Genomic DNA, 22,524 nt, shown 5'->3' with positions numbered 1-22,524 from the left:
CAAGGAGAGAGGACGCGAGGAGGAGAAATTGAGTTTCTCACAGTGACTGCATATGAAGGGACAGAAGAAAGGAAGCGTTTCTTGCGCGTCCGCAAGTCATATGACAGCACCAAGCACTTCCTCCATACTTGTGCGAACGCCACAACACTGGCAGCTTTTTGTTGAAGTTGAGTAGTAATATCAACTTCAAGATGTTGGCACTTATAAACCGGCTTTTGGACTGGTTCAAGTCCCTCTTTTGGAAAGAGGAGATGGAGTTGACTCTGGTTGGACTTCAACACTCGGGGAAAACCACATTTGTTAACGTTATAGCTGTAAGTTTTTATTTTGCTGGTAGCTAATGTTAGCAGCTAGTTACAGTAGTTTCTAGTTACGTAAACACTAACAAGCTAGCGACATCAGCAATATCGACTTATCGTCCATTTTAACTATAGGCTTGATTGACTAGGCTATCTGACAATTTTCTTACGCAAAGTTAGCCAGCTAGCTAACGTTAACGTACAATAGAAACATAGCTAGCTAGCACAAGTCATACTTAGCTATTTCGCTAGTTTGTAAGGTTAGCCGCTAACTAGCTAGCTATCTAGTAAAATATGTTGATTTGTGTGGTTTAATGGCAAGAATCAGAGGACTGTTTAACCACTTTTTTTGAATTTTGCTAAATATTATATTTTGCTCGCTAGTCTAGGTTTCTTGCTAAAACATCTGGATTAGTTAGCTAATTAGCCAAATTAGCTGTCAACTTCCATTTTTACTAGCTACAACACCAGGCCAAGTAACAGCTTGGCTAACTATAGCCCTAATGTCCACCACAGGGCCGTATTATTCCTGACGTCATTTGTCTTCTAACGTCCGAACGTAATCTGCCCAGCTGGTGATACCAATTGCATATCACGAAAAAGGGGTCAAAATAATTAATAAAAACATCCTCCTTAACTCGATAATGGTGCGCTGACCTAAAAGAAACGTGGTAAATATATGCACGGCCTTAAAAATATATATTTTCCACCACCGTGTTAGTGGCTAATGCTACTTCCGGATGTTGGGTACCCCGTTCAGCCAATCAGTTTCCAGCAGTCTGTTTACCCCAGGGGTGTAATCATTGGTCCAAACAAGTAAAACGAGAGTTTGTATTGGAGAAATTCAGGTAGGTCCCGCCCCGTTTTGTTTTGTTAGATTCCATCTAAGAAACGTTTTGCAACAGAATCAGTAATGAATAGGCCCCTGGTCAGAACACTGTACGCAACATCCGAGTTTACGTTGGAGGACAAACAACATCAGGAATAATAACGCCCTCTGGCGGACATTTAGGCTGGGCTAGCTGTCTAGCCATTATTTTCCCAGAGCAGGCACAATTATTGGCCATCAGCTGGCTGGCCATCAGGGGTTGACTTAAAGGTCCAATGCAGCCATCTATCTCAATATTATAATTTCTTGGTAACAATTAAGTACCTTACTGTGATTGTTTTCAATTAAAATGGTCGAAAATAAACAAATAGCTTTTTAGAAAAAAGCTATTTCTCAAGCAATAATTTTGCTAGGACTATCTGGGATTGATTTGAGTGGGGAGGGGAAAACTGAAAATGTGCTGTTATTGGCAGAGAGGTTTGGAACTATTTCTTATTGGTCTATTAACTCATTTACCACATGGTGATGTCACCATGGAAGGCTAAAACTCCATCCTACCAAAACAGGCTGACATTTTGTTTTTTCAAACAGCTCTTACACTAAAAGGGCATGATGCTGCCACCACAACTTCACTGTAGGGATGGTGGCAGGTTTCCTCCAGACGTGATGCTTAGCATTCAGGCCAAAGAGTTCAATCTTGGTTTCATCAGACCAGAGAACCTTGTTTCTCATGGTCTGAGAGTCCTTTAGGGGCCTTTTGGCAAACTCCAAGTGGGCTGTCATGTGCCTTTTACTGAGGAGTGGCTTTCGTCTGGCCACACAACCATAAAGGCTTGATTGGTGGAGTGCTGCAGAGATGGTTGTCCTTCTGGAAGGTTCTCCCATCTCCACAGAGAATATGGAGCTCTGTCAGAGTGACCATCGGGTTCTTGGTCACCTCCCTGACCAAGGCCCTTCTCCCCCGATTGCTCAGTTTGACCGGGCGGCCAGCTCTAGGAAGAGTCTTGGTGGTTCCAAACTTCTTCCATTTAAGAATGATGGAGGCCAATGTGTTCTTGGGGACCTTCAATGTTGCAGACATTTTTTTGGTACCCTTTCCCAGATCTGTGCCTCGACACAATCCTGTCTTGGAGCTCTGCGGACAATTCCAAACGACCTCATGGCTTGGTTTTTGCTCTGACATGCACTGTCAACTGTGGGACCTTATATAGACAGGTGTGTGCCTTTCCAAATCATGTCCAATCAATTGAATTTACCACAGGTGGACTCCAAGTTGTAGAAACATCTCAAGGATGATCAATGGAAACAGGATGCACCTGAGCTCAATTTTGTGTCTTATATCAAAGGGTCTGAATACTTATGTAAATACAGTATTTCTGATTATGTTTTATAAATTTGCAAAAATGTATAACCTGTTTTTGCTTTGTCATTATGGGGTATTGTGTGTAGAAAGCTGAGGATTTTATTTTATTTAATAAATTTTAGAGTAAAGCTGTAACGTAACAAAATGTGGAAAAAGTCAAGGGGTCTGAATACTTTCCGAAGGCTCTATATACACTACCGTTCAAAAGTTTGGGGTCACTTAGAAATGTCCTTGTTTTCGAAAGAGAAGCATTTTTTTTGTCCATTAAAATAACATAAAGTTGATCAGAAATACAGTGTAGACATTGTTAATGTTGTAAATGGCTATTGTAGCTGGAAACGGCTGATATTTAATGGAATATCTACATAGGCGCACAGAGGCCCATTATCAGCAACCATCAGTCCTGTGTTCCAATGGCACGTTGTGTTTGCTAATCCAAGTTTATCATTTTAAAAGGCTAATTGATCATTTGAAAACCCTTTTGCAATTATGTTAGCACAGCTGAAAACTGTTGTGCTGATTTAAATAAGCAATAAAACTGGCCTTCTTGAGACTAGTTGAGTATCTGGAGCATCAGCAATTGTGGGTTCGATTACAGGATAAAAATGTCCAGAAACAAATAACTTTCTTCTGAAACTCGTCAGTCTATTCTTGTTCTGAGAAATGAAGGCTATTCCATGCGAGAAATTTCCAAGAAACTGAAGATCTCGTACGACGCTGTGTACTACTCCCTTCACAGAAAAGCGCAAACTGGCTCTAACCAGAATAGAAAGATGAGTGGGAGGCCCCGGTGCACAACTGAGCAAGAGGACGAATACATTAGTGTCTAGTTTGAGAAACAGATGCCTCACAGGTCCTCAACTGGCACCTTCATTAAATAGTACCCGCAAAACACCAGTCTCAACGTCAACAGTGACGAGGCGACTCCGGGATGCTGACCTAGGCAGAGTTGCAAAGAAAAAGTCCAGTGTTCTTTTGCCCATCTTAATCTTTTATTTTTATTGGCCAGTCTGAGATATGGCTTTTTCTTTGCAACTCTGCCTAGAAGGTCAGCATCCCGGAGTCGCCTCTTCACTGGATCTTTGAAAGACAGTGCCCTGAAAAAGGGATGTTTCTTTTTTTGATGAGTTTATATATATATATGGTAGGCTATAATAAAGTCCGGAGGAGGATGATGATAGGGATCGCATCATTGAACATGTTATCTACAGGGCTCTGGATGGATTGGTTTGATGTCATATGCCTCTGAGGCTGTAGCTAGTTTTGGTTTATCATCTGATGTGAAACCAGATACTGTTTGCACCGCGTGTTGTTGAAGTTATGCCGACATTGTAATTTATCCTGGACATAGCATTTACCTATTCTCAGTACAGGGAGATAGGCCGAATTCTGATTTGTTTTTCACTAATTGGTCTTTTGACCAATCTGATGTGAAAAGATCTGATGTGATTGGTCAAAAAAACAAAAATAACAACGTTTCCATTGTAAACAGGGGCTGTAAGTAGGATGGCTCCTGAGTCGTGACTCCTGACACTGCATGGACAGGTATAATTGGATTCGGAGTGTAACGCGATGGTCCAGAGTTGGAGGGCTCCCCCTACTGCCACAGTGTCATTGGGAGAATCTCAGTTGCATACTGCTCGCTAGGGCCGGGACGATACCAGTATCGTGGTACTCGTTAGTAACGTGGCATGGAAACAAAACACTAAGCGGATTTAACTTATTTAGGAAAACCGCCCAAATGTTGGAAACAAGCATCATTATGTTGTCATCCAAAGTCACATTTTATTTTCCAAGCTATAGCACACTATTCAGCATACAGCAGTTTTTCAAAGGACCAAAGAGTTTGGTCTGCCTCGTATTTTCATTTTTGCCATGGAAAAAACATTGTTATACTGGTACCGTCACAGCCCAAACCATGTGTTTGATACCATTCCATTCTGTGCTCTGACTTCCTTCAGCAGCATTCTTGCCTCATAACACCTAGGCATTCTGTTTTCTACTGTCATATCTAACAATATAATAAAGATCACGATTTGATACCTAAAAAACTTCCAGGTAGCCTATAATTCCAGGTATTTCTGATAGGATGTAGAGTGAGTAACACTACTGACTCATTCTGAGAGTCAGTCAGTGTTGTTGTTGTAGTGAATGAGATGCCTTTGATGGGGAAGGGCCCATCTGGTTAGTTGTAATATGTTAGGGTGGTGGTGTTTCCAGCCAGGCTTCAGTCATGAGACCGCTGCACTCACTTCTACTTTGGCCTGGTCATGTGACTAATCAAGTCATGTGCTGTTACTAGTGTGCGCCAGACAAAGCATGTGTCTTGCTCGGATACTGTTTGGGTTCAAGTAAAGGACAAAGTGAGTAGACTGCAGAATGATTTCCCTGTCCTGTCATCGAGAGTGTAGCCTATGATTTAGGGTTGGCTATGTGGTATCTAAAAATATGTTGCTAATTATGCTGTGATGATAAGAAGTCTGCTTACACTGTACTTTGATTATAAAGGTTTATTGTATCAAAGATCACAGTATCAATTTACAGACATCTGCAGATATCTGGAGAACAACGGCCCAATCTGTTAATATGTTGTTTTCCTCGTCCTTTGTTCAAACATGGTATTTATCCTATGTAACATAAGATGGGTGGTTTTAGATAGACCAATCCCTGGCCTCCACATATCTCCAAATGTCCTCTATTCCAAGAAGCCTATGTAGCAATGCTTTCCAGATGCTTCAGCAAAGCAGAGTAAAGTTCATCTATTACACCATTTGCAAATGTCAGCAAAATCAATAGACCTTCAGACACTACAGCTAAAAAGACACCATTCGCATTGCTCTTTTAAAGGCCAAGTGCAGTCAAAAACGTGATTTTCCTGTGTTTTATATTTCCACACTGCACCTTTTAGTGGAAGAGCTGTTTGAAAAGACCACCTGAAATTTCAGCCTGTTTTGGTGGGATGGAGTTTTGGTTAATAGACCAAATTAGTTAATAGACCAATAAAAGTTCCAAACCTCTCTGCCAAACCTCTTTTACTCATTATTGGTTATTCACTGTGTGTGTATTCCTCGTGTATTTTTTATCTTTAATTCTGCATTGTTGGAAAAAGACCCGTAAGTAAAACATTTCACTCTTAGTCTACACCGGTTGTTTTCGATGCATGTTACAAATAAAAGTTGATTTGCCAATAACCGCTAGTTTTCAGTTTTCCCCTCCCCATTCAGACCACTCCCAGACAGTCCTAGCACAATTATTGCTTGAGAAATTGCTAAGAAGCTATTTTTGTTTCTTTTTGACCATTTTAATTTAACAGTCACAAGTAAGGTACTTAATTGTTACCCAGAAATGATTTGATATTGTGATAAAAATGGCTGTATTGGACCTTTAAATTCCCTCTCCCTCCCTGCACCTATTCTTCTTTTAAAACAGGGTTCTTAGGAGATAGAAGATTGGCTCCTTTAAAACCTGAAACTTGTCTGCATGACAAACATATTTCCTCTAGAGGTTGTGACCCCTTACAAGCCTGTAGGCTCAATGGCACTTGTTCAACTACCACTAAACTTTTAGCACGTGAGAAGTTTTTAAAATACAGAATAACAGGAAATGTGCAAAATATGGGGTGCATTCCAGTGTGCCAGAGTGTGCTCTGGGTCGTTCGTAAATTCTGAGCGTTGTCAGATTGTCTGTTAGTAAATTCAGAGCGCACACTGACGCTCTGGCCGAGCTTACTAGCTACTTGCAGACACAAATGAGAGAACACCTCACTCTGACCATTTTACTCACCCTAGCAGAGCTGGTTAGGCTGTTTCCATGTTATCTAGAGCGTTGGTGACTAACTGCTGCTGGCAACAATTGAAAAACTTTTTGCAGACCTTTACTGACACCGGTCATATTCATCGGGTGTTGGGCGTTTGTAAATTCATCAGTTATTTTGCGCTCTGGCACACTCAGACAAGAGTGTGGTCCTCTGTAGCTCAATTGGTAGAGCATGGCGCTTGTAACGCCAGGGTAGTGGGTTCGATCCCCGGGACCACCCATACGTAAAAATGTATGCACACATGACTAAGTCGCTTTGGATAAAAGCGTCTGCTAAATGGCATATTATTATTATTATTATTATTATTATTATTATTATTATTATAAATCTGAGTAGATATCCAGAGTGAATTTACGAACACACCCTAGTCAACGACAATTAGGTTTATGTCTCTGGTATACCATTTTAGTTAGGCCTTGTATACAGGTGGCAATTCCAGACGACATGTTAGAATTAGGAACACTTTGACCTAGCTTTTCCATGTTTGTTCCATGTCAGCTCAGCTTGTACAATCACTCAAGTGATCAATGGTCTTCTCTCTTCTTGTTCAGTCTGGGCATTTTAGTGAAGACATGATCCCTACAGTTGGATTCAACATGAGGAAGGTCACAAAAGGCAACGTTACCATCAAGGTAGGTCTTCAGTCACTACAGTGACTGGCAATCTATACCTACTGCATGATTATAAAATTAAATGAAAATGCATACCTAGACTAATTTTCTGACCTCTGGTTTTCCAGATCTGGGATATAGGAGGGCAGCCGAGGTTCAGGAGCATGTGGGAACGTTACTGTCGGGGAGTTAACGCAATTGTGTGAGTATCTGAGTTTGTCCATTTCTGTCAGTCTGCATGGGTAAAATGTTAATGCAGGAAGAGCACCGGAATGTTGATTGTTCTGTTAGTCTTAAGAGACATGTTCAGTGGATACCAGTCAGTGTTCGAACATTGAGTTGGGCATGTTTTGAGCACGTCCATTTCTTTAGAGTATGCACAACACATTATTTTAGATGCGTTTTTAAATTTGTGCCATGTTTTTTTTTTAATATTTGAATTCTTTAGATACATGGTGGACGCAGCTGACCGTGAGAAGGTGGAGGCTTCCAGAAATGAGCTGCACAATTTGTTAGATAAGCCTCAGTTGCAAGGAATTCCTGTAAGTAAGCCTACTCTTCCGAAACTGCTGAATGAATTCATGTAAATGAGGGCGTTTCTTAATATGATCAGCAAGCATTTCTGGCACATGAGCTAAACTGTGGTTGTTCTTTTTAGATTTTGGTTCTTGGCAACAAAAGAGATATCCCCAGTGCTCTAGACGAGAAGCAGCTCATTGAAAACATGTGAGTATGAAGAGAATATGAGTCATTTCCTAGTAGTAAACCCACATCAGTAATTTTTTACATTTTACGTCATTTAGCAGACGCTCTTATCCAGAGCGACTTACATTATTATTTTTTTCATACCCCCTGTGGGAATCGAACCCACAACCCTGGCGTTGCAAACACCATGCTCTATCAACTGAGCTACATCCCTGCCGGCCATTCCCTCCCCTACCCTGGACGACGCTGGGCCAATTGCGCGCCGCCCCATGGGTCTCCCGGTCACGGCCGGCTACAACAGAGCCTGGATTCGAACCAGGATCTCTAGTGGCACAGCCTGCACTGCCTTAGACCACTGCGCCTTAGACCACTGCGCCACTCGATGAATAACAACACCCAATGAATAATCACACAGCATCTGATGCAACTCTACATCCCCCTGTTAAGAATATTCATTCTAACTAAATGACGGAGGAGTCGTCCCTCTCTCATTGTGCCTTGATTGATTTTATTTGCCAACACATGTATACTCACTGTAAATACATTTAAAAAACGTGACAGGGATATCACAAAAAAGTCAAGACATTTCTATTGTGGTCTGGAAATGGATATTGAAAATTGCCATTTTGAGTTAGGGCCTTTGTCAAGCTATCATTTATATTCTGATCATGTGCTTCTCATATAATATTTCAGGTTTAACAGGGTACTTATGAAATGGTGATGGCATCCCTGACATTTTGACGTCAATTAAGCACTAACACAATTGTTCCTCCTACAAACTTTTAAACAAAATAGCTTTTCAGTTTTCTTCCATGCTGTGATCTTGGTTGTGCTTATCCACTTCAAGATGGATACACTAATATAGTAGCAGGACAAAGACATTCATATCACACACAATTACTTTATTTAAATATGCACTATGCAGAAATCGTTCCACCATTTCCTGGTTACTAAAATTCTAATAGTTTGCTTAATTTCAGTTTGTGACAAAACAAGCAGTCCATTGTGTAGAGAGTCATTGTACCATCTAAACTGCTGTGAAATACCTTTTCCATAATTTTCTGCTGTTTGAAGCTGGTGTACAAAACCGAAAGTAAAAGACACAAAAACAAAACTTAAAGAACGGAAAGCATAGAAATAGCACACATAGAACAGATCTACCACTTCTTAGGCTTGCTTTCAATGCGAATGAAAGATCTATAGCTCACATTTCAATGTCTATTTGGTCGGGTCGCCCAAAAAGGTAGATATTGTAGTCACATTTTCTATTGTTCTTTTTTCTAATCTATATTGTGACGTCACGAGAGGCTACACAGCTTTCAGCGGGATTGCTCAAGTAGTGCAAGGAGACCAGGTTCAACCAAAACAAGGATTTTATTAAAGGTCTTGGGAAACTAACGAAAGTATAACACAATACTGTTCTCTGGTGGCTCTTAAGGGTTAACAGTTCAGGGATGTCTCTTCCACATCCAAAATCATAACTCTCCCTCGCTCAAATAACTTTTCCCCAGTCTTACTGTCTTCCACGTTGCAGCTAGTGGCCAACCCAGCAAAACGTCCTTCCAAATGTCCCACACGTATTTCCACAGGTGCATATATCCAAAGGTGAGTATTTCCCAAAGGTAAGTATCTCCAAATCCTTATATTCCTCATGGAAGTGGACGTGCAGCACTCTTGTCCTCCAGAGAGCCCAGCTTGGAGACCGTGTCTCTTCCCTTCAACAAACCTTCAGCTCATCAGCTCCTGATTTGTTTCAGCTGCGTGGGAAGATTGGCCATAGAGGGGTGGAGTTCCCGACCATACCAGCAGATGGAGCCATAGCTGTCTGGGTTTGCAGCCACCTCAGGGGGATGTAACGTCCCTCCAGGACACAGCCTCTCGTGACATCACACATCCCCCTCCTCGGGACCGACGTCCTCGTCGGGGTAAAGGCAGCGAAGAAGGCATCACGCCGGGAGAGGGCGTCCGCATTGCCGTGGTGCTTGCCAGCCTGCTCTCTCTTCAACTCCTCCACCTCTAGGACCAGGGACTCAGCCTCCTGTTGTCTCTCCTTGAGTTTCTTACTGAACGCATCAGCCTTGGTTTTAGCAGAGTTTAGCTTCTGTTGAGCAGCTTTCAGTTCCTTCTCTCTCTCTGCCTCCGCATTCTTCATCTTGTTCTCCAACACCTTGTACTTCTCCTCTGCCTTCTTCTGGACCTCCTTACTACTGCGCAGGGTCTCCTCACACTCCTCGATGGTCCTGCGCAGCCTCTCCAGCTCCTCCTGTTGCTTATGGAAGGAGCTCTGTTGGAGTTTAGCCTGGAGGATATCTAACTCTTCTGTCTTCATGTCTAACTGTTGCTTTAACAAACGATACCTCTCAGCGGTCCCCTTCAGACCAGACAGTTCTTTGTCCAGATTCTGTAGCTCCGTCTCTGTGTCGGTCTGGGCACCTGCCATCCCTATCAGAGCCCGGGCGGGAGTGAGTAACTCGGAGGATTGCACCGGAGCCTTCCCAGGATGAGTCTTGCCTCTCCGTTTCCGAGGTACTCGGGTTATCCTCTCCTGAGACTCTCTCCAGAGTGGGTAAAAGGTTGGGCAGTCTCGTCCAATTAGGACAGGGACGGGGAGGGAATCAACCACCCCCGCCGTCGTGTGTATGGTTCCCCGTGTGCTGGTCATTGTAAGTTCAGTAATGGGGTATTCTCTGGTGTCCCCATGGACACAGGAAACTGGGAGGACTTTCCCCGGGGTCAGACACGTTGGGCCCACCAAATCCTTACGCACCAGGGTGGCCCGGCTACCAGAATCCAGTAAGGCCTCCACATCATGGTGATTCACAGTTACCGGGCAGGTGGGGGGGTCGATCTGGGCCGCCATCTACGACTCCCAAGAGTGAGGCAAAACGGTGTGTGGGTGCTGAGCTGGAGGACTCCGCAGTGGGCATAGGTTCATCGGCTGGTTTCCCACACTGCCAGGAGATATGTCCCATCTCCCCACACCGGTAACACTGTCGAAGTTTCCCCCTCCTGGTGTACTCTTCTTGGACCCGCCTGGTTTCTGGCTCCCCCTGAGCCGGGATAAGTCCTGACGTGGCTGGGTTCGAGACCTTGGGGTCCTTTGGACGGGGTTCTTCCCATTTGTGGTGGGGCCGCACTCCTGGGGTCTTTTCGGGAAGCATTCAGCATCTCCGCTGTGGCCTGGTACTTTTCCACAGCTTCCACGGTCAGATCCGCCGTGGTCAAGGCCTGTTGACTGATGAACCGTTTTGCCTCATAAGGCAGGGCGCGTAGGTAACGATCCACCACAACGGCCTCCACCACCGCCGCTGCTGTATTCCTCTGCGGATCCAGCCATTTCCTTGCGATTCGGACCAGTTCATGCATCTGCGCCCGAGGAGGTTGGTCTGGTTGGAAGGTCCAGCTGTGAAAGCGCTGGGCCATACCAAACTTTGTGAGTCCATATCTGCTGAGGATCTCAGACTTCAGGGCATCATAGTCAGTAACCTGGTCAGGGCCCAGGTCCCGGACAGCATTCAGCGCTTCCCCGGTTAGAAAGGGGGCTAACAGACCAACCCACTGTTGCTTGGGCCAGGCTTCCCTAGTGGCCGTGGCCTCAAATGCATGCAGGTATGCCTCAATGTCATCGGTAGCTCCCATCTTAGATATAAAGTCACTTGCCTTTATTGGGCGGGTATTTTGGACCACCCTCTGTCTCTGCAACTGCAATTCCTCTGCCTTCAGAAGGTTGGCTTTCTTTTGCTCCTCCAAGAGAGCCACGTTTGCTTGCATCTGGGCTTGCTGGCCAGCAACAAGGGCTTTCAATATGTCCTCCATTTCAGTCGGGCGGGGAGCCTACGGCCAACTTGGAAAACTGGGTGATCAAACCTTCGGTATCCTCCTCTGACATGCACTATTAACGCTGAGCGTGCCCGTATTCTCCACCATCTGTGACGTCACGAGAGGCTACACAGCTTTCAGCGGGATTGCTCAAGTAGTGCAAGGAGACCAGGTTCAACCAAAACAAGGATTTTATTAAAGGTCTTGGGAAACTAACGAAAGTATAACACAATACTGTTCTCTGGTGGCTCTTAAGGGTTAACAGTTCAGGGATGTCTCTTCCACATCCAAAATCATAACTCTCCTCGCTCAAATAACTTTTCCCCAGTCTTACTGTCTTCCACGTTGCAGCTAGTGGCCAACCCAGCAAAACGTCCTTCCAAATGTCCCACACGTATTTCCACAGGTGCATATATCCAAAGGTGAGTATTTCCCAAAGGTAAGTATCTCCAAATCCTTATATTCCTCATGGAAGTGGACGTGCAGCACTCTTGTCCTCCAGAGAGCCCAGCTTGGAGACCGTGTCTCTTCCCTTCAACAAACCTTCAGCTCATCAGCTCCTGATTTGTTTCAGCTGCGTGGGAAGATTGGCCATAGAGGGGTGGAGTTCCCGACCATACCAGCAGATGGAGCCATAGCTGTCTGGGTTTGCAGCCACCTCAGGGGGATGTAACGTCCCTCCAGGACACAGCCTCTCGTGACATCACAATATACTTATGACCGTAACTACCTTGGAAGATTAGTTACCATTCTTGAACGTACTTTGCTGGAGTTTTGAGCACTGCTATCCTCTTACTAATCTCACATCAGCAAAGACCTAATGGTTTTACTTTAGAAGAGAAGTTAGGCAATCCTTCGATATAACGTTGTTTTTTTTAACCAAAATGAAAGCGTGTCAGTTTGTCACTTTCACGAGGTTGGAGTAATAACATGTTCAACTACTTATAGTGCAGAGCGATTTAACCGACATTTCTGTAATTTCTCGAGTTTTAAACAACTAATTATTTGTTTCAATTATTTTAATTCCATTTCATTCTGTTCTTTTCTTTGAGCTCAATGCTTGGTAACTAACTGCAATGACCATAATCCATTGCGCGCCTACTTGTCCAGTCTGTGTTCCTTTTATGCCCGCTACGTTAAGTTAGGGAGAGAATGAGCGAAAAGACAGAAGAATGCGCAATCTAGAGGGATAGAGAGCAGTTGCTTCGCAGGGTATCTCTACCTGAAAATACATGATCTAAGTGATTGATAGTTGGTATTCAGCAGTCATAAAAGTATGCCTTATTAACTTTGAAGAACTACATAATACTCATTTTGTCAGACAGCATAGGCAGCAGCTCTATAGAGATGAGATGATGACTTGGAATGAAATAATACATTCATCAAATAAAACAAATGTAATATACACAACTGAAATATTTTATTAAAGTATAGTAATATGAATAAGTTATGGTTAATAAGTGATAAGCAGTAATGGGCAGTCACTACCATCATGGGACTTTTAATTGTTTTATTCTGTTTAACAGCATTCAACCCACATAATGCATAGTGCAAAACCGTTATTATTTTTTAAATAATCTAACCAAAACGGAACCGATCTCAAAAGCACTAGTCGCTCAGCACTAACTACATAAGTCATTGGCTCGAATGTTGTGTCTTTACATTTCGAGAAAATTAACAACTAAGGAATAATTTTTCACTTCTGTCATTGATTTCTCAAACGCAAAACCCCGGGCCTGGTCAGCTTCGCAAGCGTTCCCAGAAGTCTTGCGATGTTGCACCTCTGGGTTTAGAAAACTCTGTGCTAGTACTGTTCTGCTTTTAGAAATGATGCAGGTTTTCAAAAGGAAACAGCTCCCTCTGCTGACCAGTTAATATTAACATCAGTAACACATTTGATAGCAGGTTATCAGTTTTTACCGCTTTCTTTCTACAGGAACTTGGCAGCTATTCAAGACAGAGAGATTTGCTGCTATTCTATTTCCTGCAAAGAGAGAGACAACATAGGTGAGTAAGATGGTGACAAAGGAGGGTGGAACGGTTTGCTTCTCTGAGTGGAAGGCTGTAGGAGAGGAAACAAATGATCAATAACATGGTGCACCCAAAGTGGCCACGTACACAGTATAACCCTGTGTCCCCCGTGTATTCCCAATCATACTTACCCTCCACTGTAGGCGTCTCGTGTTTCACCTGCTGTCTCACACTGACCCCCATGCATCTCCTGCCTTCCAGATATCACACTGCAGTGGCTCATCCAACACTCAAAATCTGGGAGAAGCTGAAAGTACAGGAACTCTGTCCTCCCAGCTCCATCTGCCATGTTACCCTCATGCCACACCCTGTTCACTCTGTGATGATGATGTACAGTGTTCCCTCCAACTTGCTGCACTGTTCCCCCCGCTCGTGCCCCCCTGTTGTTCTAATTTCATCCCATGATTCTCCCCCACAAAACCCCATACTACTGCACTACTAAAAGATGGTACCCGCTGGTCTATACCAAATTCCACATCCCATGAGTCACAGAATGGGCATTACACCTCTGCCATGAGGGGCTACTTTAGTCTCCTGAACGGAGAGAGGTTCAGTCTGTCTGCCTTTTGCATTCTACGGGCTAAACAACAGGCGTTTCCCACACCTGTAAGCCCAACAACCCAACTGTCTATAACACTAGTGTAGCGATCCTACACCCTCAGGATGGGTTGTTTAGCCATTCACTGGGTCCTCTAATCATGATACATGTTCTCCAGACAGTCCTGTGTGAAGCTATAGGGGAAAGAACATAGACATTCACTACATGACCAAAAGTATGTGGACACCTGCTTGTCGAACATCTCATTCCAAAATCATGGGCATTAATATCCAGGCTCTGTCGTAGCCGGCCGCGACCGGGAGACCCATGGGGCGGCGCACAATTGGCCCAGCATCGTCCAGGGTAGGGGAGGGAATGGCCGGCAGGGATGTAGCTCAGTTGGTAGAGCATGGCGTTTGCAACTCCAAGGTTGTGGGTTCGTTTCCGACGGGGGGCCAGTATGAAAATGTATGCACTCACTAACTGTAAGTCGCTCTGGATAAGAGCGTCTGCTAAATGACTAAAATGTAAATGTAATATGGAGTTGGTCCCCTCCTAGGCCTGTCTCGCAGTCGGCGTTCCTATTCATCCCAATGGTGTTCGATGGGGTTGAGGTCAGGGCTCTGTGCAGGCCAGTAAAGTTCTTCCACACCTATCTCGACAAACCATTTCTGTATGGACCTCGCTTTATCATGCTAAAACAGGAAAGGGCCTTCCCCAAACTGTTGCCACAAAGTTGGAAGCACAGAATCATCTAGAATGTCGTTGTATGCTGTAGCGTTAAGATTTCCCTAAACTGGAACTAAGGGGCCTAGCCCGAACCATGAAAAACAGCACCAGACCATTATTCCTCATCCACCAAACTTAAAAGTTGGCACTATGCATTCGGGCAGGTAGCGCTCTCCTGGCATCCGCCAAATCCAGATTTGTCAGTCGGACTGACAGATGATGAAGCGTGATTCATCACTTGAGAGAACGCGTTTCCACTGCTCCAGAGTCCAATAGCGGCAAGCTTTACACCACTCCAGCCGACGCTTGGCATTGCGCATGGTGATCTTAGGCTTGTGTGCGGCTGCTCGGCCATGGAAACCCATTTAATGAAGCTCCTGAGGAACAGTTATTGTGCAGACGTTGCTTCCAGAGGCAGTTTGGAACTCGGTAGTGAGTGTTGCAACCGAGTACAGACAATTTTTACGCGCTTCAGCACTCGGAGGTCCCATTCTGTGAGCTTGTGTGTCCTACCACTTTGTGTCTGAGCCGTTGTTGCTCCTAGACATTTCCACTTCACAATAACAGCACTTACAGTTGACCGGGGCAGCTCTAGCAGGGGAGAAATGTGACTTGTTGGAAAGGTGGCATCCTATGACGATGCCACGTTGAAAGTCGCTGAGCTTTTCAGTAAGGCCATTCTACTGGCAATGTTTGTCTATGGAGATTGCATGGTGGTGTGCTCGATTTTATACACCTGTCAGCAACGGGTGTGGCTGAAATAGTCGAATCCACTAATTTGAAGGGGTGTCCACATACTTTTGTATATATCGTGTATGTTTATATACATCACTGGGAAAGTAAACTTTCAGGTTTCCCTTCCTGTTTCTGTCATGTTCCACTGTGGGATTTTAACTGCTTTATGGCTATTTACTTTTTTTTTGCCAAATCAAAATGTTTCTCTTGAGGAAATGTCTCATTTTTTAAAAGAGAGCAATGAATTATGTAAATAGTTCAGCAGCTAGGTATGTACAAATATCAAGCTGGTAAGATTTTTACTTCTGTGAGCGTATATGAATATATTTTATATGAATGTACTGATGGTCAAGATGTAGTTGGTTGGTTGTGTGGTTATTAGCCATGTTTGTAATTTGCCTCTGGAATTATGTCTTCTGCTGTCTATGAGCTGAGAGAGAGAGAGAGTGGCAGAATTCAAAGTGCCTTGTGCAATATCTCATCTCTGAAGCAAACAGCATGCAAGATGTGCCTTTCTAAGCAAAGAGAAAACACCACTCCTATATATTCAAGAAATAAAAAGGCATGCTTTTTAATTTAGACATTGTACTGTTATCTTTGTTCACACTCAGTTGTGATATTTGCTGTGGGGCATTTTTGAAATAGATATTTATGGTGTCAATAGTTTGGAATTATTTTGTAAATATGTTATCTGGATGGATAAGAAGTGTGAGCTATGCTTAAATATGAAGTTTCTCATTAAAATTAAGGAAAACATTTGACTACAATCATTGGACAAATACTTGTACAAATAATCATAGTTTGAGACTACTGGTAGTAGGCTATGATTGTAACTCGAAAACATCAGATGCGCAAACAAATGTCGGATAGTAAAAAAAAAGATTTTTATACCTCGAGTGGTAGGTATCAAAGATTGGTTTTGACACTGGTATTTTCTGACTCTTCACCTGTCTCAGCCCCTATTATTTTTCATGCTTGTGGCTGTTTTCTATTGGTGCAAAAGTGATATTGCTTGACACACGGCAAGAATGACATGCATGGTAGCCAATTGCTGAAACGCGCCTGCCCCCTCTTTCTTGATGACATGCCTGGAGCTCCAATCACACCTTAGAACCGGGAGGGGCTGGTTCGTCACTAGTTACCATAGCCACAAAGTCATAATGATGGCTAAACCCCGTCTATTTGTATAATTTATCTTAAAATCTGATTTTAACCTTAACCATAATGCTAATCTTATGCCTAATCTTAAATTAAGAGCAAATAGCTAAACAAAATCATGAATTTTTACGATATAGCCAATTTTGACTGTGGCTGTGGTAACTAGTGACAACCGAGGGGCTGGGTTTGTTGACAGGAAGAGTGTGGTGCGCTGTCGACTTTGTCAGCCAGCTGAGCCTAGGTGGGTTGTAAGCTGGTTGTAAGCAATAAACAGAAGACAATTCAGCCATTTATTCATCAAAATATTGTCGATTTGAACTATGAATTTTAAGACCGATCCAGAACAAAGATGCAATGGAGGTCAATTCTGGTTGGTCTCGTCGTACTCAGACTGACTTTCAGTTGTTTGCTATGGCTAGCGTTTGGACTGGGACCTAGCTGGGGGTTCAACTTCCCCCTAAATTTAAATTTAAATTTGCACAAAATAGAACTTTTCAAGGAGGATGATGGGACATCCACAAAGGACAATTCCTGGTCACAACGAATACACGGCCATGGAGACGCACAAAGCAGGACCTCTTGTGCCAAACTTGGTGAAGAAGATTCAGCTAAGAAGAAGTCTTACCTTAGCCTCTTTGAAGGGGACAGGGACGAGTATGACAGGAGATATAGCACCTTCCCGGACACACTCAAGTTAAAGATGAAAGGCATGGCCAAAGACATGTTCTACTTTGGATATGACAACTACATGAAATATGCCTTTCCCGAAGATGAGCTGAATCCCATTGACTGTCAAGGGAGAGGGCCTGACGTTCTCAACCCGTGAGTATAAACCGAGAACCAATCTGGTAACACACACGTGCAATTAATTATTAGGTTGGTAGACTGCCCTGTCCAACTAGCTGAAGTGTGTGTCCAGTGTCCATTCAACATTTCCATTGTGACGGATGATGTTAACTGTAGTTATTGTAATTTGCATCTGCCTGTTAACAAATCTGGTTAAGGTGATGTAAATGGCTAACCAAATACAGTTACAGTAAGGCTGGGGTTCTATTTGCTTGTCAACTCTATCTACTTTGAGCGACATTCTTTTGAATCTGATAACAAAAGGCACAAACAAAATGCACAGCTGGACGAAACCTAATTTCTCTCAAGCTGAAACTTGTGATCCCAGAATTCCCACCATGGTGTTTGTATTATTTCCCACATTTGCATACCCTCAGTTATTGTCAAGCCTCTTATGTTTCATTACTGTTGTTTCAGGTCAAACATCAACATTAATGATGTGTTGGGAAACTATTCCTTGACACTCATTGACACCCTTGACACACTACTGGTAAGTGGTCTTATTTTCTATTCCTGATAAATTTGTCAGCTTTTAGGAGAATGGTATTTAAAACATTTAACAGTTTAAGAAGCTTTTCAATGATCCTGGTAATATTTCTCTCTCCAGGTGCTGGGGAATGTGTCAGAGTTCCATAGAGCTGTGAAGTTGGTGATAGACACCGTATCTTTCGACAAGGACTCCACTGTGCAAGTGTTTGAGGCTAACATCAGGTATAAATGTAATATCCATATTGACTAAAACTGGTTTTGTTAGTTCAGAGTCAAGTTAAAGATGTAGCAAACCGCTTTACAACCACGGTGGAGTTGCAGCTCACGTTTCAGTAAACCACAAGAATCATTTTGCCATCTTTCCAAGTGGCGAAGAAGAAACCAATTGCAGGTGCTGTGGCAGATGGAGGGGGGGGGTAAGAGTTATATTGTTTAAAGTAGGGCAATGGTAGCTCTAATCTAGTGGTAGGAGCAGAGTTCAATGCATCCTTTTCTGAATCCTAGCTACCTTAATGTCTAAACAAGGACTGCCTTCTAACTTCTCTTGATGGTTGTCTCATTCGTTCATTCTTTGTCCCTCCAGAATCCTGGGTAGTCTGATCTCTGCTCACATCCTCCTGACTGACCCCAAGCATCCCTTCGGGGACGTGGGCCTGGAAGACTATGACAATGAGCTACTTCACCTGGCCCACGACCTGGCAGTCCGCCTGCTGCCAGCCTTCGAGAACACCAGCACAGGCATCCCCTACCCCAGGGTGAGAGGAGAGCTGTGTGGTTAATGGCCTGGTCTGGCCTGGGTTCTTAGCGATTTGACAGGCCTGGCTTTGCAGATACGGGAGGAGGGAGCTCTAAGACCATTAAACAACAACAGCGGTCCACTATCAGTCTCATTGAAATTTACTTCACCTGTTGTTTACACAATATATATAACGAGCACAACTATGCCATATTGAAATTACTGTAATGTTCTTCAGTGACTGGTTACCCTGTCACTTCATTTCCTCAGGTGAACCTGAAGAGTGGTGTCCCTCCAGACAGCATCAATGAGACTTGCACATCGGGGGCTGGCTCCCTGCTGGTGGAGTTTGGCATTCTGAGCCGTCTGATTGGAGACTCCACTTTTGAGTGGGTGGCCAGACGGGCTGTCCGAGCCCTGTGGAACCTGAGGAGCAACGAGACAGGCTTGCTAGGTGAGTAGAGATCATCTTTGTAGTCTATGTTTGTATGTAGATATTTGCTCATGTGTAGTTGCATCTTTCCCTCTTGTTGTATCTCACATGGTTACCTCTTCTCTTCAACTCTCAGGGAATGTGGTGAACATCCAAACGGGACAGTGGGTTGGCAAGCAGAGTGGCCTGGGAGCAGGGATGGACTCCTTCTACGAGTACCTGCTCAAGTCTTACATCCTGTTTGGAGAGAAAGAGGACTACCGGATGTTCCAAGCTTCTTATGCGAGCATCCAGAACCACCTGAGAAGAGGGTCAGTACTGTGCTTGAATTGACTTGATAATGAATGAGGGAGTGTTTGTGTTTGTACAATGTTCTAATGAGTGTGTGTTGAATGAGTGTGGCTATATTTGAGGTTGTTTTGGTAATGTGGCGGCATGTTGTTTAGTGTTGGTCTACGCTCTGTAAAGGTAATGTGTTTGTTGATGTTGACCCTTCTCCCCTGTTGACCTGCAGGAGGGAGTCATGTAATGAGGGAGAAGGGGACCCTCCACTCTACGTCAATGTGAACATGTTCAACGGCCAGATCATGAACACCTGGATCGACTCCCTGCAAGCCTTCTTCCCTGGCCTCCTGGTAGACACCTCTCTCTCTCTGGGATTGGGCAGCAGTACAAACCCTGCATATGTCCTCAACCTAGTGTCCCAATAAATGTTGTTCGGTAGACTAGCTTGGTGTATGTTCATCCTGACAGCGTTACTACTGTTTATGAAGATGTTTTCCCTGTGTTGAGCTCTGACCCTGTGTTGAACTCAGACCTTGTGTTGTACACCTCAGGTGTTGAACGGTGATGTGGAGGAGGCCATTTGCCTGCATGCCTTCTACTACGCCATCTGGAAGCGCTTCGGGGCCCTGCCGGAGAGGTACAACTGGCAGCTACAGGCGCCTGACTTGCTCTTCTACCCCCTGAGGCCAGAACTGGTGGAGTCCACCTATCTCCTGTACCAGGTACCAGTGCTTCGCATGCATTGGAGACAGCATTTGAAACACAATATTTGTCTGTTTTATTTGTTATGAGCTGCTTTGAGTGAGCTATTTAATTTCCCCTCACAGGCAACCAAAAATCCATTCTATTTGCATGTAGGAATGGATATCCTTCAGAGCCTGGAAAAAAATGCCAAAGTCAGGTATGAGTCGGGTCTTTGAAAAACACTTACATTTAGAGTGTTTTAGGAAGTCTGGTTCTACTGTTCCCTAAACTGATGTGTGGATTTGACAGGTGTGGGTATGCCACTCTCCACCACGTGGTAGACAAGTCCAAAGAGGATCGCATGGAGAGCTTCTTTCTCAGCGAGACCTGCAAATACCTTTATCTGGTATGTACTTTACTTTACTGACTTTATTGTCCCCATGGGGAAATGTTGTTGCAGTATCATGTACACATTTAAAGTGGCGTTTTAAATACAGTAGACAACAAATCGACGAACAACATTCATAAAGTTACATACCAATAAGAAGAGACTAGCCTGCTGGACTTGCTGGGTCGATAGGAACATTAGCCCGAGCTGTTTTAGTACCTGTACTGTCTGAAAAATACCTGTGCCTGTACTGTAATGTCTGAAAATACCTTTACCTGGTATGGGCCTGTACTGTACTGCCTGAAAATACCGTTACCTGGTATGGGCCTGTACTGTACTGCCTGAAAATACCTTTACCTGGTATGTGCCTGTACTGTACTGCCTGAAAATACCTTTACCTGGTATGTGCCTGTACTGTACTGCCTGAAAATACCTTTACCTGGTATGGGCCTGTACTGTACTGCCTGAAAATACCTTTACCTGGTATGTGCCTGTACTGTACTGCCTGAAAATACCTTTACCTGGTATGGGCCTGTACTGTACTGCCTGAAAATACCTTTACCTGGTATGTGCCTGTACTGTACTGCCTGAAAATACCTTTACCTGGTATGTGACTGTACTGCCTGAAAATACTTTTACCTGGAATGTGACTGTACTGCCTGAAAATACATTTACCTGGAATATGACTGTACTGTATGTTGGTCAGAAACTGGAACAGGCTTTTCTGAGCTAATAGAACCTGTCTTTCCAGTTAATCCTGTGACACTCTCCTTCCAGCTGTTTGATGATGACAACCCCTTGCACAAATCAGAGAACAAGTACATCTTCACCACAGAGGGCCATGTGGTGCCTATCGACGAGCGCTTCCGGGAGAAGCAGTGGAACGACCTGTTCCCCTGTGAGGAGGGCGTGGTGACAGACCAGGAGACCTCCAACGGGTCATTTTCGAGCAACAATAGCAATGTAATGACCTCTGATATATAAATGCATATTACATAAATTTTAGTCATTTAGCAGACGCTCTTATCCAGAGCGACTTACAGTTAGTGAGTGCATACATTTTCATACTGGCCCCCCGTCGGAAACGAACCCACAACCCTGGCGTTGCAAGCGCCATGCTCTACCAACTGAGCTACAGGGGATTACCCTGACACTGCCTGCATTATCAAATACTGCAGCTTAAAATATACAGTAATGAATGACGTACATTTCTTTATGCTAAATATGCTCAAAAATATTTGAAATACACAGAGTTGGGTTGTTGATAAATTACCTATGTTTTATTTTTTCGAATAAATCATCCACTCTCTGCTTCCTTTCTTCAGTGTGACAGGGTCCCTGAGGAGCGGAGGTACTCCCTGCCTTTGAAGAGTGTGTACATGAGACAGATTGATCACATGGTGGGACTGTTCTGAGGAGAGGACGCTGGTGTGACCGGGTCCTCAGTCAGTAGACTCCCTCACTCAGGCACAGCTTGTTGTGTGAAGAGGACAGAAGGGAATAGAACTCCTCCTGCTCCCCTACCACTCTGCTCAGGACCAAGGTGGACAATACTAACTCACTAGGACACCTTTAAAATAGCATTTCTATTTTTTTGCGGTATTGTTTTATAATATGCATCACTTAGCGTTCAGAGGGGGAAGTTACAATTTTAAAGGACAATTTTTGTTTTTTCCAGTAAAAGGTTTGGTGGAAACCTGTTCCACCACATTTTGAGTGTGACTCATTGGGTGTTGTGTTTGGTGTCATGACAACTGATGTTTTGGTTCAGGAATGAATGAAGCAGTGATGAGGGCTTTAGTGTTCAGGCGTTGATTGGGGGATGTAGCTAGGTGTTCTGAACATACCGCTGATCTGTGAACTATTATTGGGTTGAGGGAACAGTGCCATCCAGATACCGGTTTATTTTCCACAGCATCATTTAAGTGCATTACACAAAAAATAGATATACAGGGTAACTTGTGCCTCACTACTTTGGTTTTCTTTTTTTCTTAACCTTAAGTCTGCTATAGGCCTCTAGGAATGTCAC

At 43.8% G+C, this 22,524-nt stretch overlaps 2 protein-coding genes across 2 annotated transcripts; both read left to right on the top strand.

Annotated features, from left to right (window-relative positions):
• The first annotated feature begins 17 nt into the window (after nucleotides 1-17).
• On the top strand, nucleotides 18-14,305 carry LOC121574877 (ADP-ribosylation factor-like protein 8B-A). The gene is made up of 7 exons (XM_041887529.2): nucleotides 18-314; nucleotides 6,860-6,940; nucleotides 7,048-7,121; nucleotides 7,368-7,461; nucleotides 7,578-7,645; nucleotides 13,380-13,450; nucleotides 13,676-14,305. Exons 1-7 carry the CDS (start codon nucleotides 192-194, stop codon nucleotides 13,723-13,725), a joined length of 561 nt encoding a protein of 186 aa, XP_041743463.1. The 5' UTR covers nucleotides 18-191; the 3' UTR covers nucleotides 13,726-14,305.
• Nucleotides 14,306-15,477: 1,172 nt separating this feature from the next.
• Nucleotides 15,478-22,211, top strand: LOC121574871 (ER degradation-enhancing alpha-mannosidase-like protein 1). The gene is made up of 12 exons (XM_041887519.2): nucleotides 15,478-17,456; nucleotides 17,898-17,970; nucleotides 18,088-18,191; nucleotides 18,553-18,724; nucleotides 18,976-19,159; nucleotides 19,275-19,449; nucleotides 19,653-19,773; nucleotides 19,975-20,145; nucleotides 20,251-20,324; nucleotides 20,417-20,513; nucleotides 21,273-21,458; nucleotides 21,821-22,211. Exons 1-12 carry the CDS (start codon nucleotides 16,984-16,986, stop codon nucleotides 21,908-21,910), a joined length of 1,920 nt encoding a protein of 639 aa, XP_041743453.1. The 5' UTR covers nucleotides 15,478-16,983; the 3' UTR covers nucleotides 21,911-22,211.
• The last annotated feature ends 313 nt before the right edge of the window (nucleotides 22,212-22,524 follow it).

Source organism: Coregonus clupeaformis, chromosome 10 (genome assembly GCF_020615455.1).
Source record: "Coregonus clupeaformis isolate EN_2021a chromosome 10, ASM2061545v1, whole genome shotgun sequence".
NCBI lineage: Eukaryota > Metazoa > Chordata > Actinopteri > Salmoniformes > Salmonidae > Coregonus > Coregonus clupeaformis.
This window is presented reverse-complemented; position numbering and strand designations above follow the sequence as displayed.

Bases quoted from the DNA above. Each gene is read 5' to 3' on its own strand.
- LOC121574877 (XM_041887529.2), top strand. From the start codon at position 192: ATGTTGGCACTTATAAACCGGCTTTTGGACTGGTTCAAGTCCCTCTTT. The intron at 7,462-7,577 runs GTAAGTAAGCCT...TGTTCTTTTTAG, and splicing joins CTCAGTTGCAAGGAATTCCT to ATTTTGGTTCTTGGCAACAA. The intron at 13,451-13,675 runs GTGAGTAAGATG...CCTGCCTTCCAG, and splicing joins CAAAGAGAGAGACAACATAG to ATATCACACTGCAGTGGCTC.
- LOC121574871 (XM_041887519.2), top strand. From the start codon at position 16,984: ATGCAATGGAGGTCAATTCTGGTTGGTCTCGTCGTACTCAGACTGACT. The intron at 18,192-18,552 runs GTATAAATGTAA...TTGTCCCTCCAG, and splicing joins GTGTTTGAGGCTAACATCAG to AATCCTGGGTAGTCTGATCT. The intron at 20,325-20,416 runs GTATGAGTCGGG...TGGATTTGACAG, and splicing joins GAAAAAAATGCCAAAGTCAG to GTGTGGGTATGCCACTCTCC.